This window comes from Loxodonta africana, chromosome 8 (genome assembly GCF_030014295.1).
Source record: "Loxodonta africana isolate mLoxAfr1 chromosome 8, mLoxAfr1.hap2, whole genome shotgun sequence".
NCBI classification, from domain to species: domain Eukaryota; kingdom Metazoa; phylum Chordata; class Mammalia; order Proboscidea; family Elephantidae; genus Loxodonta; species Loxodonta africana.
Genome location: NC_087349.1, coordinates 86913711 through 86927580, shown reverse-complemented (window position 1 = coordinate 86927580; position 13870 = coordinate 86913711). Strand labels below are relative to the sequence as shown.

General features: G+C 46.5%; 1 protein-coding gene across 2 annotated transcripts in view; it reads right to left on the bottom strand.

Annotated features, from left to right (window-relative positions):
- Positions 1–13414, bottom strand: part of NFE2L3 (NFE2 like bZIP transcription factor 3) — a 38359-nt gene extending 24945 nt beyond the window's left edge. For both annotated transcript variants that reach the window (XM_003406933.4, XM_064290097.1), the window contains exon 1: positions 12633–13414. In XM_003406933.4, coding sequence (XP_003406981.2) covers positions 12633–13205 — 573 coding nt within the window. In that variant the 5' untranslated portion in view covers positions 13206–13414. The remainder of the gene's footprint in view (positions 1–12632) is intronic.
- Positions 13415–13870: the final 456 nt, after the last annotated feature.

The following is a 13870-nucleotide window of genomic DNA, read 5'->3' as shown; positions in this document are numbered from 1 at the left end:
AGAAAGAAAGGAGCAATGCTGGGCTTTTCTGCCTGTGAAGCCTCTGCAAAGGGCTGGCACAAGAATCCTAAGAAATGACGTCTGGGGTTTGTTCCAAAATAATGGGGATGGGTAGGGAGCGGGAAGTATAGATGAAACAAGATTGGCCATGAGATAGTAACTGTTGAAGCTGGATAACAGGGGCAGCGGGATTCGTTATCCTATTCCCTCCACTATTAATAGATGCTTGGAACTTTCTATAGTAAAACGTGATAAAGGTTAAACTCAGTCTTGAAAGACTCTGGGGGAGGCAGCCAAAAAACTGGCAAGCATTCTGCAGGTGGCTGGAGCTAAGATACAAGAGAGCAATGCTCGATGTGACTGCTCACCAGGAGAGGTCAAGTACAAAAATACCCAGTGGTTCCAAATAGGAGCCTTAACACCTAGCATCCAAGGACAGGATCTCCAAGCCCCAGACCTTGGTTTGAGATGGAGCTGCTTCTTGTGCAAGCAAGCGCCTGGCGCATGCTGAGGGGCCTGGGAGCAGTGCAAGGCTGTTTATCTAATGCTAGATTCCCCCAGCAGGCAGGACAGGCTAACTGTTGGCAAAACTCATGTGTTTTCGTACTTATTATAAAATTTTCCAAACACATATAAAGCAAACAGAACAGTACAGTGAACCTCCATGTACCCATCTCCCAGTTTCAACACTCATCAACATCTCCCTATCCTTGTCCCGGATACCACCACCCTTCCCCACTAAATAATTATTTTACAGTTCTTAGGTGGGATTTACTCACACCAAAATGCACAGCTCTTAACTGTGTGAGCTGACAAATGTAGACACCTGTGTAAATTTGGCTTCAACTTTAAAATACCTGGTAAACCAGAGCACTAGCATTGGCCCTGCTGCCAAACTATGTGTCTTAAGTCATCTCGTGCTGCTATAATAGAAATATCACAGGTGGATGGCTTTAATAAAGAGAAATTTATTCTCTCACAGTCTAGGAGGCTAGACGTACAAATTCAGGATGCCAGCTCTAGGGGAAGGCTTTCTCTCTCTGTTCGCTCTGGGGGAAAGGTAACCTTGTCCTTATCATCATCTAGGAGCTTCTCAGCACAGGGACCCCAGGTCCAGAGCATGCCCTCCACTCCCAGCTCTTCTTTCTTGGTGGTATGAGGTCCCTCTCTGCTCCCTTCTATCTCCTGTAGGATAAAAGGTCATGCAGGCCACATCACAGGGAAACTCCCCTTATATCAGATCGGGGCTGTGACCTCGGTAAGGGTGTTGCATCCCACCCTAATCCTCTTTAACATAACCTAATTTTGCCTCATTAACCAGAGGCAGAGATTAGGATTTGTAACACACAGGAAAATCACATCAGATCACAAAATGGGGGACAACCACACAATACTGGGAATCATGGCCTAGCCAAGCTGGCACACATTTTTGGAGGACACAATGCAATCCATAACCCTGTGTTACCCTGGCCCAGTCCTTTTGCTATTCTGGGTCCTAAATTCATAGAAAAAAGGCTCTTTGGCCAGGTACGCTATGTAGAGTTGGGAGCCAAAGGCAAGTGGGAGCAAGGCTACCACAGGGCTCCTAAGCACCAATCCAGAAGTGCTAATTCAGCAAGTCTGAGTGCGCCCAGCAATCTGCATTTTTAATTTTTTTTTTCTTTTTTAAAAAATATTTTATTTTTGGTAAAAGTTTACATAGGAAATTAGATTCTCATTTAACAATTTCTATACATATTGTTCAAACCCTGGTGGCATAGTGGTTAAGAGCTACGGCTGTAACCAAAAGATCAGCAGTTCAAATCTACCAGGCGCTCCTTGGAAGCCCTATACGGCAGTCCATAGGGTTGCTATGAGTTGGAATCAACTCGACGGCAACGAGTTTGGTTTGGTTTGGGGATACATATTGTTCAGTGACATTGGTTACATTCTTCACAATATATCAGCGTTCCCGTTATTTCCATTTTGGTTGTTCTGTTTCCATTAATCTAGCTTTCCTGTCCCCCCTTGCCTTCTCATCTTTGGTATAGGGTAAATATTTACCATATGGTTTCATCTAGATGATTATTTGGAGGAACATGGTACTCACCGGTGATATTATTTATTTTATGGACCAATCTGTCACTGGCTGAAAGGTGACCTCTGGGAGTGGGCTGAGTTCCAAGATTAAAGAATATCTCAAAGCAACAGTCTTAGGGGTTTATCTAGTCTCTACCAGTCCAGTAAGTCTGGCTTTTTGTTGTTGTTGTTGTTGTTTAGGGATTTGAGTTTTGTTCTGTATTTTTCTCCCATTCTATCCAGGACCATCTATTGAGTCCTTGGTCAGAACAGTCAGTAGTAGTAGCCAGGCACCATCTAGTTCTTCTGGTCTCAAGGTAGGTGATGTTGTTGTCTATGTACACTATTGGTCCTATAAACTAGTTTCTTCTTTGAGACTTTGGTTTCCCTCTTTGTCTTTAGCTCTAGATGAGTAGAGACCAATAATTGTATCTTAGATGGCTTCTCGCAAGCTTAGACCCCAGACGTTACTCACCAAACTAGGATACAGAATGTACTGTCTTTAAAGACTACATTATGCCTACTGAGTTGCCCCATGAAACTATGACCCTAAGCCCTCAAACCCAGTAGACCAGCAGACCAATCCCATGAGGCATCTGGTTGTGCCTACATCCACAACTGTGCCCCTATGTGCTTTATTTTATACTTGAAAGTATATGCAGCACATATAAACATGTATATACATATGCCCACAGTTATTCCTATATGCCTTCCTGCACTTACTTACATATCTATGTAACCAAACATGTATTTTTTAGTTACTACTGTTGTTGCAAAATTGTATACCCCCAAAGATTTTTTTTAAACAGATTTCCATATAAACTGTCCACTGACATTAGTTACATTTATCAGTTTGTCAGCGTTTCTCTTTGTGTCTCTACCCTTCTATTTGTGCTCAAACACTCGTCTTCACTATGGTTGTGTATGCTCACCACCACTTCCACATTCAGAACCACATTTCCCCTCACCAAAAATAACAAGTCTCTAAGTTCTTTTTTTTTAAGTTCTAAAGCGTGCTTACCCCTTCCCCCCTCTTCACCCTGGTAGCCACCCATGAACACTGGTCTCTATTTATCCGTTCTAGGTAATCAGTATTTCAACAAGCACCCCAGGTGACTCTGATGCCCTTAGAGACTCTGCTCTAAAGAAAGGCTGAGAAGCTAGTTCTTAGATTAGGCTTCAGCCTTCAGCGTTCTGTCTCCTGAAGAAGTTTAACAGCTCCCTCATGTGACAGCTCTTCAAATATTTGAGACTGGTGATCGTGTTCCTCCCTCAGTCTGATCTTAGCATGAAACATCCTCAGTACCTTCAACCATTTCCAATATGATTTTCCCCTTTTGGAGGAGGAAGGAATCCACTCATATCGATGCAGTTCCCAGCATGACATAGGAGTCTGGTAACTTCCTCTAGAGGAAAGTAGTTAACTGGAGATTCCACCCTCAGTCCAGGAGCAGTAAGAGCAAAATCATCTCTTGAATATCTATTATATGCCAGGAACTACATTGCCCTTTGGTGATCCAGTGGTAGAATTCTCACCTTCCTTTGCAAGAGACCCAGGTTCAATTCCTGGCCAATGCATCTCAAGTTCAGCCACTACCTGTCTATCAGCGGAGGCTAATAGGTAGTTCTGATGCTGAACAGGTTTCAGTGGAGCTTCCAGACTAAGACAAACTAGAAAGAAAGGCCTGACAATCTAGTTCCAAAACCTCAGCCAGTGAAAACCCTATGAATCACAACACTCTGATCCTGTTGTGCACAGGGCTGCCATGAGTTGGCGGTGATTCCACAGCAGCCAAAATGACAAACCTTTAATGGATGAGAAGCTGCTTCCTGTGGATGAGCAAAATGGTTTCTTGAGATGGAATCTACTCCTGGCGAAGATGCTGTATTGTTGAAATGACAAGGGATTTGGAATATTACATAAACTTAGCTGATAGTGGCAGCAGGGTTTGAGAAAGGACTGACTCCAATTTTGAAAGATGTCCTACTGTTGCTAAAATGCTATCAGACAGCATCGCACGTTACAGAGAAAACTTTCGTGAAAGGAAGAGCCAATTGATGTAGCAAATTTCCCTGCCGTGTATTTTAAGAAATTGCCACAGCCACCCCAACCTTCAGCAACCACCACCCTGACCAGTCAGCAACCATCAACAGCGAGGCAAGGCCCTCCACCAGCAAAAAGATCATGACTTGCTGAACACTCAGATTATGGTTAGCATTTTTTAAGCAATATTTTTTAATTAAGGTATATACATTGTTTTTTTAAGATGTAACGCCATTGCACATTTAACAGACTCTACTATAGTGTAAATGTAACTTTATATGCACTGGGAAACTAAAAAATGTGTGTGACTCACTTTACTGAGATATTCACTTTACTGTGGTGGTCTGGAACTGAACCTACGATACCTCCAAGGTATGCCTGTATTTTGTAGATATGGCTAACATCTACAATCAGTTGACCTTAAGTAAAGGAGATTACTTTGATAATCTGGGTAGGCCTCATCCTATCAGTTGAAGGGCCTGTCACGGATTGAATTGTGTCCCCCCAAAATATCTGTCAACTTAGCTGGGCCATGAGTCCCAGTATTATGTGACTGTCCACTATTTTATGTGATTTCCCTATGTATTGTAAAATCTTATCACTATGATGAAATGAGGTGGATTAGTGGCAGTTATACTGATGAGATATACAAGATTAGATAGTGTCTTAAGCCAATCTCTTTGAGATATTAAAGAGAGAAGCAAGCAGAGAGACGGGGACATCATACCACCAAGAAAGTAGCGCTGGGAGCAGAGCATTTTCTTTGGACCTGAGGTTCCTGTGCTGAGATGCTCCCAGACCAAGGGAAGATTGATGACAGGGATCCTCCTCCAGAGCCAATAGAGAAAGCCTTCCCCTGGAGCTGGTGCCCTGTATTCAGACTTCTAACCTACTGGTCTGTGAGAGAAAAAAACTTCTCTTTGTTGAAGCCATCCATTTACGGTATTTCTGTTAGAGCAGCACTAGATAACTAAGACAGGGCCTTACAAGCAAAACTAAGGTTTTACTGAGAAGAGAAGAAATTCTACCACAAGACTTCAGCATTAGCTCCTATCTGAGAGCTTCCAGCCTGCTGTCCTGCCCCACAGATTTCAGATTTGCCAGATACAAATATGTGGAGCACTGGTGACGCGAAAGGGTCATTATGAGTCGAAACTGACTAGATAGGAGCAGGTTTGGTTTGGTTTTTTTTTTGGTTTTGGTGGCACAGTGGATTAGTAACCAAAAGGTCAGTGGATCTGCTCCCATAAAGGCTACAGCCAAAGAAACCCTGCGGGGGCAGCAGGGTTGCTATGAGTCAGAATCGACTTGTTGGCACACAACAACTATATATATGTGTGTGTGTGTGCACATACATATGTACACACACACGCACACACTACATACACATCCTTACTTGCTCAATCATTCATTCTACTGGTTCTGTTCCTCTGTCGCTCTGATGATACAGATGGAAACCCAGACCTATCCAACTTTAGAAGGTCATGTCTTCCTTCCTCTATGCCACTGTCCATATCCTGCCAAACACCACCTGCGACTCAACCAAAAGCAACAACCCAGGCATATACCTGAGCCTCAGGAAGGTCCAGCTGCCCAGAAGGTATTTGAATATTAACTTAGGTCTCTAAGGAGTACATTTGGAGAACAAACGATTCCTACTATAGGTCGCTATGAGTCAGAATGGACTCGAGGGCAATGGGTTTGTTTGTTTTTTACTGTAAGGCTGCCACGAATAGGAGTTTTTACATCTGATGCTTTGTAGTGGGTGGGAGGTGTGGTTTACTGAGTGCTTGGGAACACTGACCAGTTCCATTCAGGGCAAGGTCACCAACTTGCTACATAACTTCAGGCAATCCCAAGTTTCACCACCTGATTAACTATCATGCCGACCTGAATGTCTGCTTTCCACTGCCCCCTTCCACTCAAACAGCTGGTAGCAACTGGTCAGGTGACCCATCAGGCTTTCAAATCTGACCTACTTTCTAGCTGGTCAGACTAGCAACTCGGCCTTAAAGGACCCAAGACATTCAAGCTCTTGGTATCCTGGAGGTTCTACAAATACAGCGTGGAATGATGGATGTTAAGTGCTCAATAGATGCTGGTTGAACTGACCCGCGCTCATAACCCTGCTGTGCATACTGCTTGCAGGTTAAAGCTAAGACCTGGTTTCCACACTCAAAACAGGACTACAGTTCAAAGTAGAGGATGCCAAGTCGCAGAGAACAGATGTTACAACGTGCAACAGAGTCCAAAAGAAAGAACAGATGTTTTGTAGATAAGGCGATAACTCCGATAAATCTGAGAATTTAACAGTAACAAACTTAAAGGAAAGGAAGGCAGCATTCTGGGCAGAGGTAACAGAGGCAGGAAAGCATGGGGTCATTTGGAAGAAAATAAGGGAGAAAGTTTTAGCTGGAAAGTAGGCTACAGGAAGGGAATCAGTGGGGGATGGGCTCAGCAAAGATGGTTGGGGGTCAGGCCACACTGACCATGTGGAGAGCCTTGAAGGACAAGATATCTACCTGGCAGGTAACGGGGAACTAGTGGAGGCTCTCCAGATGTAAGTAAAAAGAGGAAGGAAGGCCTGCTTTAAAAAGCGGTCCCTGGCCAAAGAATGGATGATAATAAATTGGGGAGGGGGTCTTACTGGCCCCTGCTGAATTAATAGTAGTGGCTAACATTATTGAGGGCTTACTCAACGGCAACAGTTTTTTTTTTTTAATACCATGTACCAATCCTGCTGAATTTGACCTGTATTATTTTATTTACTCCTCAATAACTACCTAACGTACTATTACCATCCCATTTCACAGGTCAGGGAAACAAGTCTAAGGGAGGTTAAGAAGTGTGCCCCAGAGCATACGAGCAGTCTGCAGTGGAGATCTAACCTAAGTGGTCTGACTCTAGCGGCTACACACTTGACCACTAGACCACCCTGCTGCTGAGACGGGGCCTGGATCCTGCACACTCAGATCAAGTCTGACTTACCACTGTCTGAGCTAAGAAGTAGGAGAAATGGAAGCAGGAGAATGATGAAAGAGTCATGGCAGAGATGATATCCCTGTGACCTAGCAGCCAAGAGGAAGGACTGAAGAGAAATAGGTGGTGTGAACTAAAGTTCCCAAGGGTGGCACATCAAGCCAGTAAAACCCATGTTGCCTCATGAGAACATACCGAGACCCGCTGCAAATGATCCTACACACACAAACCAGCCGCTTCCAAAAACTTAGATGACTGTGCTTTTAACCTTACAGCCTACTTGCTAAGCTTAAGAGCTGCCAAAAGGAGATGGTGACCTACATCACTTCCCCCATCCAGTAAGAAGATCATAAGCGCATCTTCACAATGTCTTTTAGTAAGCAAAATGAAAAGCCTACCGTGAAACTTAATTGTGCTGTAATGTTTGTTATCATAAGACTATTTTCCATATCTGTGATGGTTAAGATTGTGTGTCAACTTGGCTGGGTCATGATTCTCAGTGTTTATGTGATTGCTCCTGTGATGGAATCTGCTGTGAGTAGCCAATTCGTTGAAGGGGAGTTTCCCTGGGGGTGTGGCCTGGATCAGGATATAAGCAGATGTTCTGGCTTTTTGCATGGTCTGGATCCTGTGGCTGTTTCCTGTTCATCTGACTTCCGGCCCTTGGGACTTGAGCTATCTGCTTACCTGCTAATGTTAGGATTCATCGATCTTCGCAGCCTGCGAATGGGAGCCCTGCCCTCCGACCTGCCGATCTTGGGTTTGCCAGCTCCTGCAGCTACATGAATCAGGAGAAGCCTCTATCCTGATCCATGGACTTGGGAAGTTCTAGCTTCTGCAATCACGTGAGCCATTTCCTTGATATAAACCTATCTCTACATATATTTATATGCTTTACTGGTTTTGCTTCTCTAGAGAACCCAGCTTAAGACAGTATCATAGCTGTGAGTTAAAAACAGGCAGGAGCCTGAAATTTCATTTATCCTCAAATGCCCAGGCATCAGGGACTGTCTTTGATTTTGAAACAACAAAACAATTTTTACTTTGGTAACCGAGGACTCACTTTCTCTTCCCTTTATTCCTAAAATTAAGTATGAATTGTGCCAGTATTTTTCCTGTGATCTGAAGAAATCCACCCCAATGGGCAGTAAGCCAAGACGGCCTGCTGAACCCGAGCCAGCAGAGGGTCCCTATCACTGGACAGGAAACCACATCAAGATGACCACAAGCCCTCTGGGTTTCAAAGTGTTAACAACTCTCTGAGATACATACTGATGCTGGCTGTCTGCAGATACCCCATCGTCAAATGTGTTCACACATTCAATTCTGCAAACTGTTCATTTCTTTGTTTAACCCATGTGTTACTCAGAAGAACCTGGGCTTCTTTGGTTGTAAGTGAATGGCTATGGTTACAAAAGGAAGCATGTCTGCCCTGGGTAATTCCGGATTCTGTTCTCAGGTAACGATTAGCCTCACTAAGAAGTGAAACCAAAGCAGTCCTTCTTTTGATTCTTGGAAAATCCCTTACTCCAAAATATTTTTGCATATGCACAGACATTATACTTTAAAGCCAGAATCTCTTATAACTTGAGAGTAAGCCACTGGAATTATCTATTTAAAAACAAAAAGCCTTATGATGCTCTCTCTCCCACTCCCACTCTTAGAATTAACAGTAGCTGCATTTATTAAGCATGTCCAAAGTAACCAAAAGGTCGGGAGTTCAAATCTAAACTAGAAACCCTATGGGACAGTTCTACTCTGTTCTATAGGGTTGCTCTATTAGTCAGAATTGACTCCACAGCAATGGGTTTAGGTTTTTTTTTTTTTTTTTTTTTTGGTGTAAGAGGTGATAGGAGGAGCCCTAGTGGTGCAGTGGTTAAAAGCTCGGCTGCTAACCAAAAGGCTTGCAGTTTAAATCCACCAGCCACTCCTTGGAAACCCTATGGGGCAGTTCTGCTCTGTTCTGTAGGGTTGGTATGAGTCGGAATCAACTCTCAGCAGTGGGTTTGGGGTTTCTTATCCGTGACCTTAAAAAATTCCTGACCCAAAATTAATCTGCAAGTGTTTTTTTTTTCTCTCTCACCCAAAGTGGCAATTGGACTTTTGTTTCCTGTTCCAAAGAGCAGACCATAACAAAACCATTAACTGTGATTAAATGAGAAAGACTTGGACTTCTTTCACTTAAATTTCTAGAGGTCTCAGAACAGTGAAGGAGTGAATCTTCAGCGAAGTTATCTTTTTAATGTTAACTCAGTAGCCATTAAGTACTTCTTTAAGCAAAAGTTTATTTAAGTCTCTGTGAATGCTCCATTCTCTGGAAGTGGTTTTCTCTTGCATGAGGGAATGTTACCCCAATTTCCCAAATGGTCATTGAATCATAGAGCAATCAAATATTGTTTTATTCATTTAAATTAATATATGATTACATTTTTAACAGAAGAGAACTAAGTACCACATAGCAGGCACAGCGCTGGCACTTCGCTCATCCTTTTGCCATTTTATCAGCACAACATCCCTCTGGGGTAAGCATTACTTTCCCACTTGACAGATAAGACACTGAGGTTTGGATTGATTAAAGAACCTGTGCAAGGGCATATTTTAAGTGGCGCTCTCAACTCCCAGTCTGGCTGACTGCAAAGACCATGTTGTTCTCCCAGCCCATTTTCTCCCAGAGCCATGGTTCCAAATGGGCATTATGAATGGCACCATCTGCTTTTCCAGTGGAAACAACCCAGATGTCCATCCACAGATGAATGGAAAAACACAATGTGGTACAGACATACAGTGGAATATTATTTAGCCACAAAAAGGAACGAAGACCTGAAACATACTACAACATGGACGAACCCTGAAAATATTATGCTAAATGCAAGAACCCAGACACAAAGGAACAAATATTGTATGATCCTATTTATACAAAATATCCAGAATAGGCAAATGTATAGAGACAGAAAGCAGTTTAGAGGTTACCAGGGAGGAAGGGGGAATGGGGAGTTAGTGCTTAATGGGTACAGAGTTTGGGGTGATGGAAAAGTTTTGGAAACAAACAGTGGTGACGGTTGCACAACACTGTGAATATAATTAATGACACTGAATTGCACACTTAAAATGGTACATTTTATGTGACATATTATATTTTACCTTACCACAATGAAAACAAAACAAGTCAGTCAGTCCAGCATTGCAGAGCAGTGGTCCTGGGGCCAGGAGACTGCTGAGTGGGAGCGTCACATTTCTACTCCATCCCACTTCCTTGTCCAGAGGAACCTGAGTTCAGTGTAAGTACTTCATTAACGTGCCTGGCTGGGAGTTAGGAGGCTCAGGTTCCAGTCCCACTTTTGGCACTAATTAACTATGTGGCTTTGGCTAAGTCCCCTAACCTCAGTGTGCCTCTATTTTCCTTCAGTACAAAATTGGATATAAGGATGCCTGGCTGCATATCTCACAAGGTCGATGTTATTGTTAGGTGCCCTCGAACCAGTTCCAACTCACAGAGACCCTACAGGGTTTCCAAGGAGTGGCTGGTGGATTTGAACTGCCAACCTTCTGGTTAGCAGCCGAGCTCTTAACCACTATGCCACTCTTAACCACTATGCCACCAGGGCTCCAAGGCTAATGTAAAAGGTGTTAGTAATGACAAAGGTGAACTAGCTTTGAAAACTATAAGGTCCTTGACAGCTTATCATTGCCAGAAAGAACATAAGCAGGCCATCACAGCAGCCAGGCAGCAGGTAGTGTGGTCCCGTAGGTTCACATGTACCGGCCAGGGAGAATGGCCCTGCATGAATGTCACTCCCCTAAGAAAGCTGGATTCAAGGCCTCCAAGGAGGTCTGGCTGGGCCAGAGGCCCCAGTGCTTCCTCCAAGGTAGGCCTACCTGTCTAAACAGTATCCACAAGATGATGCTGAGGGGAAGGCCTTGAAGAGGGAACAGCCTCCCCTCCCTCCAAGTCCCTGTGCACTTGCAAGCCAGTTGGCATTCAGCCAGAAGGGGGTAAGGTGCTACCTGGTACAGCATCTAGCATTGGCTTTCAACCCCATATACTATAGAACCAGGACTGGTAGAAGCACACATACCATTCATTTGCAGGCAGAGGACTCAGGAGAGACAGACCCCATGGGGTTGAGACTGGTTGAGTGACTGGTGAAAGAACCTTCCACAGTTGGTTCTGAACAGCCAGGAGGCCACCTAACCCCCCACTACCCTCTCCCCATTAGTGCTGGTCTCCAGGAAGAGGAAGGGATCAGATCAGCGTAACAGTGAATCACTGAGCATTTGGACACAATGACCCCTCCAGAAGAGGGTGGAGAAGCTCGTCTGGCAACTGCCTACACAAACAGAGCAATTCTGAAGAGCAGCAAACAAACCAGTTTAGCCCTAATGCCCATTTCGCATAAGATTGCACTCCACAAAAACAACATCTAAGGGGCACTTGATCCATACCAATAGTTAACACTAAGGTTTGGGCCAAGAAAGAATTCAAAAAGGCCTTTTAGAAGGAACTTTGGATAACATGCTCTTGTGAACATCAGTGTTGTGTCCTTGGATTTGTCTGGGCCATTGGGAGCACCAGATACTTCAAGAGATCTTGGCATATTTTGTTTCCTAAGGAAGTTAAGGCACAGTAGGGTTTGAACCTATAAACCAAAAGGAACTTATTAGTAACTGTGAAAAACAAAACAAAAACAAACCCCGGTGCCATCAAGTTGATTCCGACTCATAGCGACCCTATAGGACAGAGTAGAACTGCCTCATAGAGTTTCCAAGGAGCGCCTGGCGGATTCGAACTGCCGATCCTTTGGTTAGCAGCTATAGCACTTAACCACTACGCCACCGAGGTTTTGTAACTGTAAAGGTACCTGTTATCTTTATACTAATAAGCGGTTACACATGCCCCAAGAAGGCACAGGGGCATGGCTGAATCACAGCGGAGCCATCTGTCAGCTGGCCTCAGAGTGACCAAACCAAGCTAAACCAAATTCGTTGCCGTCGAGTCGATTCTGACTCATTGTGACCCTCAGAAGTGACTCGACGGCAGTGGACACTAACCACGGATCCTAAATCCAGGGAAGTAACAAAAACGAACTGCAATTGGGTTAAATCAGGGCGGGTGCCATGCATCGCGTTAGGCCGGAAGTGTGGATGTTAAAAGTCCATCCCCTAAGTCGGGCTCGGGTCCCCAGAAAGAGACTTACCAGTGTACAGACGTACTGAATGAAAAGACAGTAGGCAAGGAAATTCCCCCACTCCTTTCCCCTCCCTACCCCCAAGCTACCCTCCATAGCCGTAAAACATAAGGAAAGGTGTCATCTACAACCAAATGAACGATTTCACCCTCTTTTCTCTCAAAAACCTAAAAACCTGTTCGGATTCACAAACAGGACAGCAGTAGAGTCGTTCGCGAACCATCAACTACCCAGGTGCTGAGGCAGAAAGGAGAAAGCGGATGTGCCCCTCCCTAGCTCCTCACAGCCCTCTAGGGCTCCGGGCCAGTTTCCCCAGCACCGGGCGGTGAAGACGCCCCTTCTCGCGCGCGTCCCGCTTCAGTTACCTCGCTCGCGCGTCCCCCGGCGTCCAGTACCTCTACCGTCGGTTCCACTGGTGCATTCTCCTCCTCCCCGGCGGCCAAAGGGCCACTTCGAGCCTCCTGGGGGTCCCCGCCGCCCGCTGGTACCGCCTGGCTGCCGCCGTCCACGCTGGCGTCGACTCCTCCCTCCGATGAGGCAGAGGCGGCAGCGCCCAGTAGCCCGTGGGCCCCGTCGGCGTTGCCAGCAGCCACGCTGTGCACCAGCCATGCATCCACCCGGGTGCGGGGGATGAAGGGGACCCCAAGCGCGCGCACCTCCCGGAGCAGCTGGCCCTCAGGCAGCGCCGCGGGGTCCAACTCTCGGCACTTGGGGTGCAGCTGGTCCGCGCGCCGCCACCCTCCCGAGGCCGGGAATGGCCTGAGCGCGTAGGCGGAGCTCGTCGGGCAGCCCAGGAGCAGGAGCTCATCCCGGAATAGGGTGGGCGGCGGGAGCAGCAGGTAGAGGTCCAGGTCTACGCGCAGCCCCGCCAAGCTCAGCAGGATGGTGAGGTGCAGGAGGCCCCCGCCGTCCGACCACCACCGCTTAAGGTACTTCATCTCCCGCCGCGCGCCCGGGGATGCCCCCCTGTTCGGCGCCGGCGGGTCACGATGCTCCTGTCGCGGCTTTGGCACTTGCGGGCCCCGCGCGCCTCCAGCACCTGCCCGGAAGAGAAGGAGAAACGAAACAGTGGACCCGGGTGCGCAGCGGCCGTCGCAGGGTCCCCAATCCCGGCACAAAGGCGCTCCCTCAGCAGCCGGCACCGAGCCTGGCGCGGCCGGGACTGCAGAGGGCGGAGGAGGGGCCACCTGCGCGCCGAGCCCGCCCTCCCGCAGCACCGCGCTGAGGCCAGGCCCCGCCCCAGGCCGGGAGCGCAGCCGCCGGGAACACGCCCATGGCTTCTCTGGGCCCGCGCCCGTGGGAGGGGCCTGCGCGGGGCGGGGCTTCCCGAGCTCAAAGGCTCTTTATGCCGTGGGGTGGGAGGGTGGAGGGAGAGGAGGAGTGGTAACGCAAGGCTTTCTGGGAGCTGAAGTTGTTTTGGGCCAGAAGTGGCTCCTTCCAACCCGGTGGCTTTGGGGGAGTGAGTGGGAAGGGATAATGTGTGTTGTTGTTAGGTGTGACCCTATGTACAATAGAAGGAAACACTGCCCAGTCCTGCGACATGCTCACAATCGTTATTATGCTTGAGCCCATTGTGGCAGCCACTGTGTCAGTCCATCTTGTT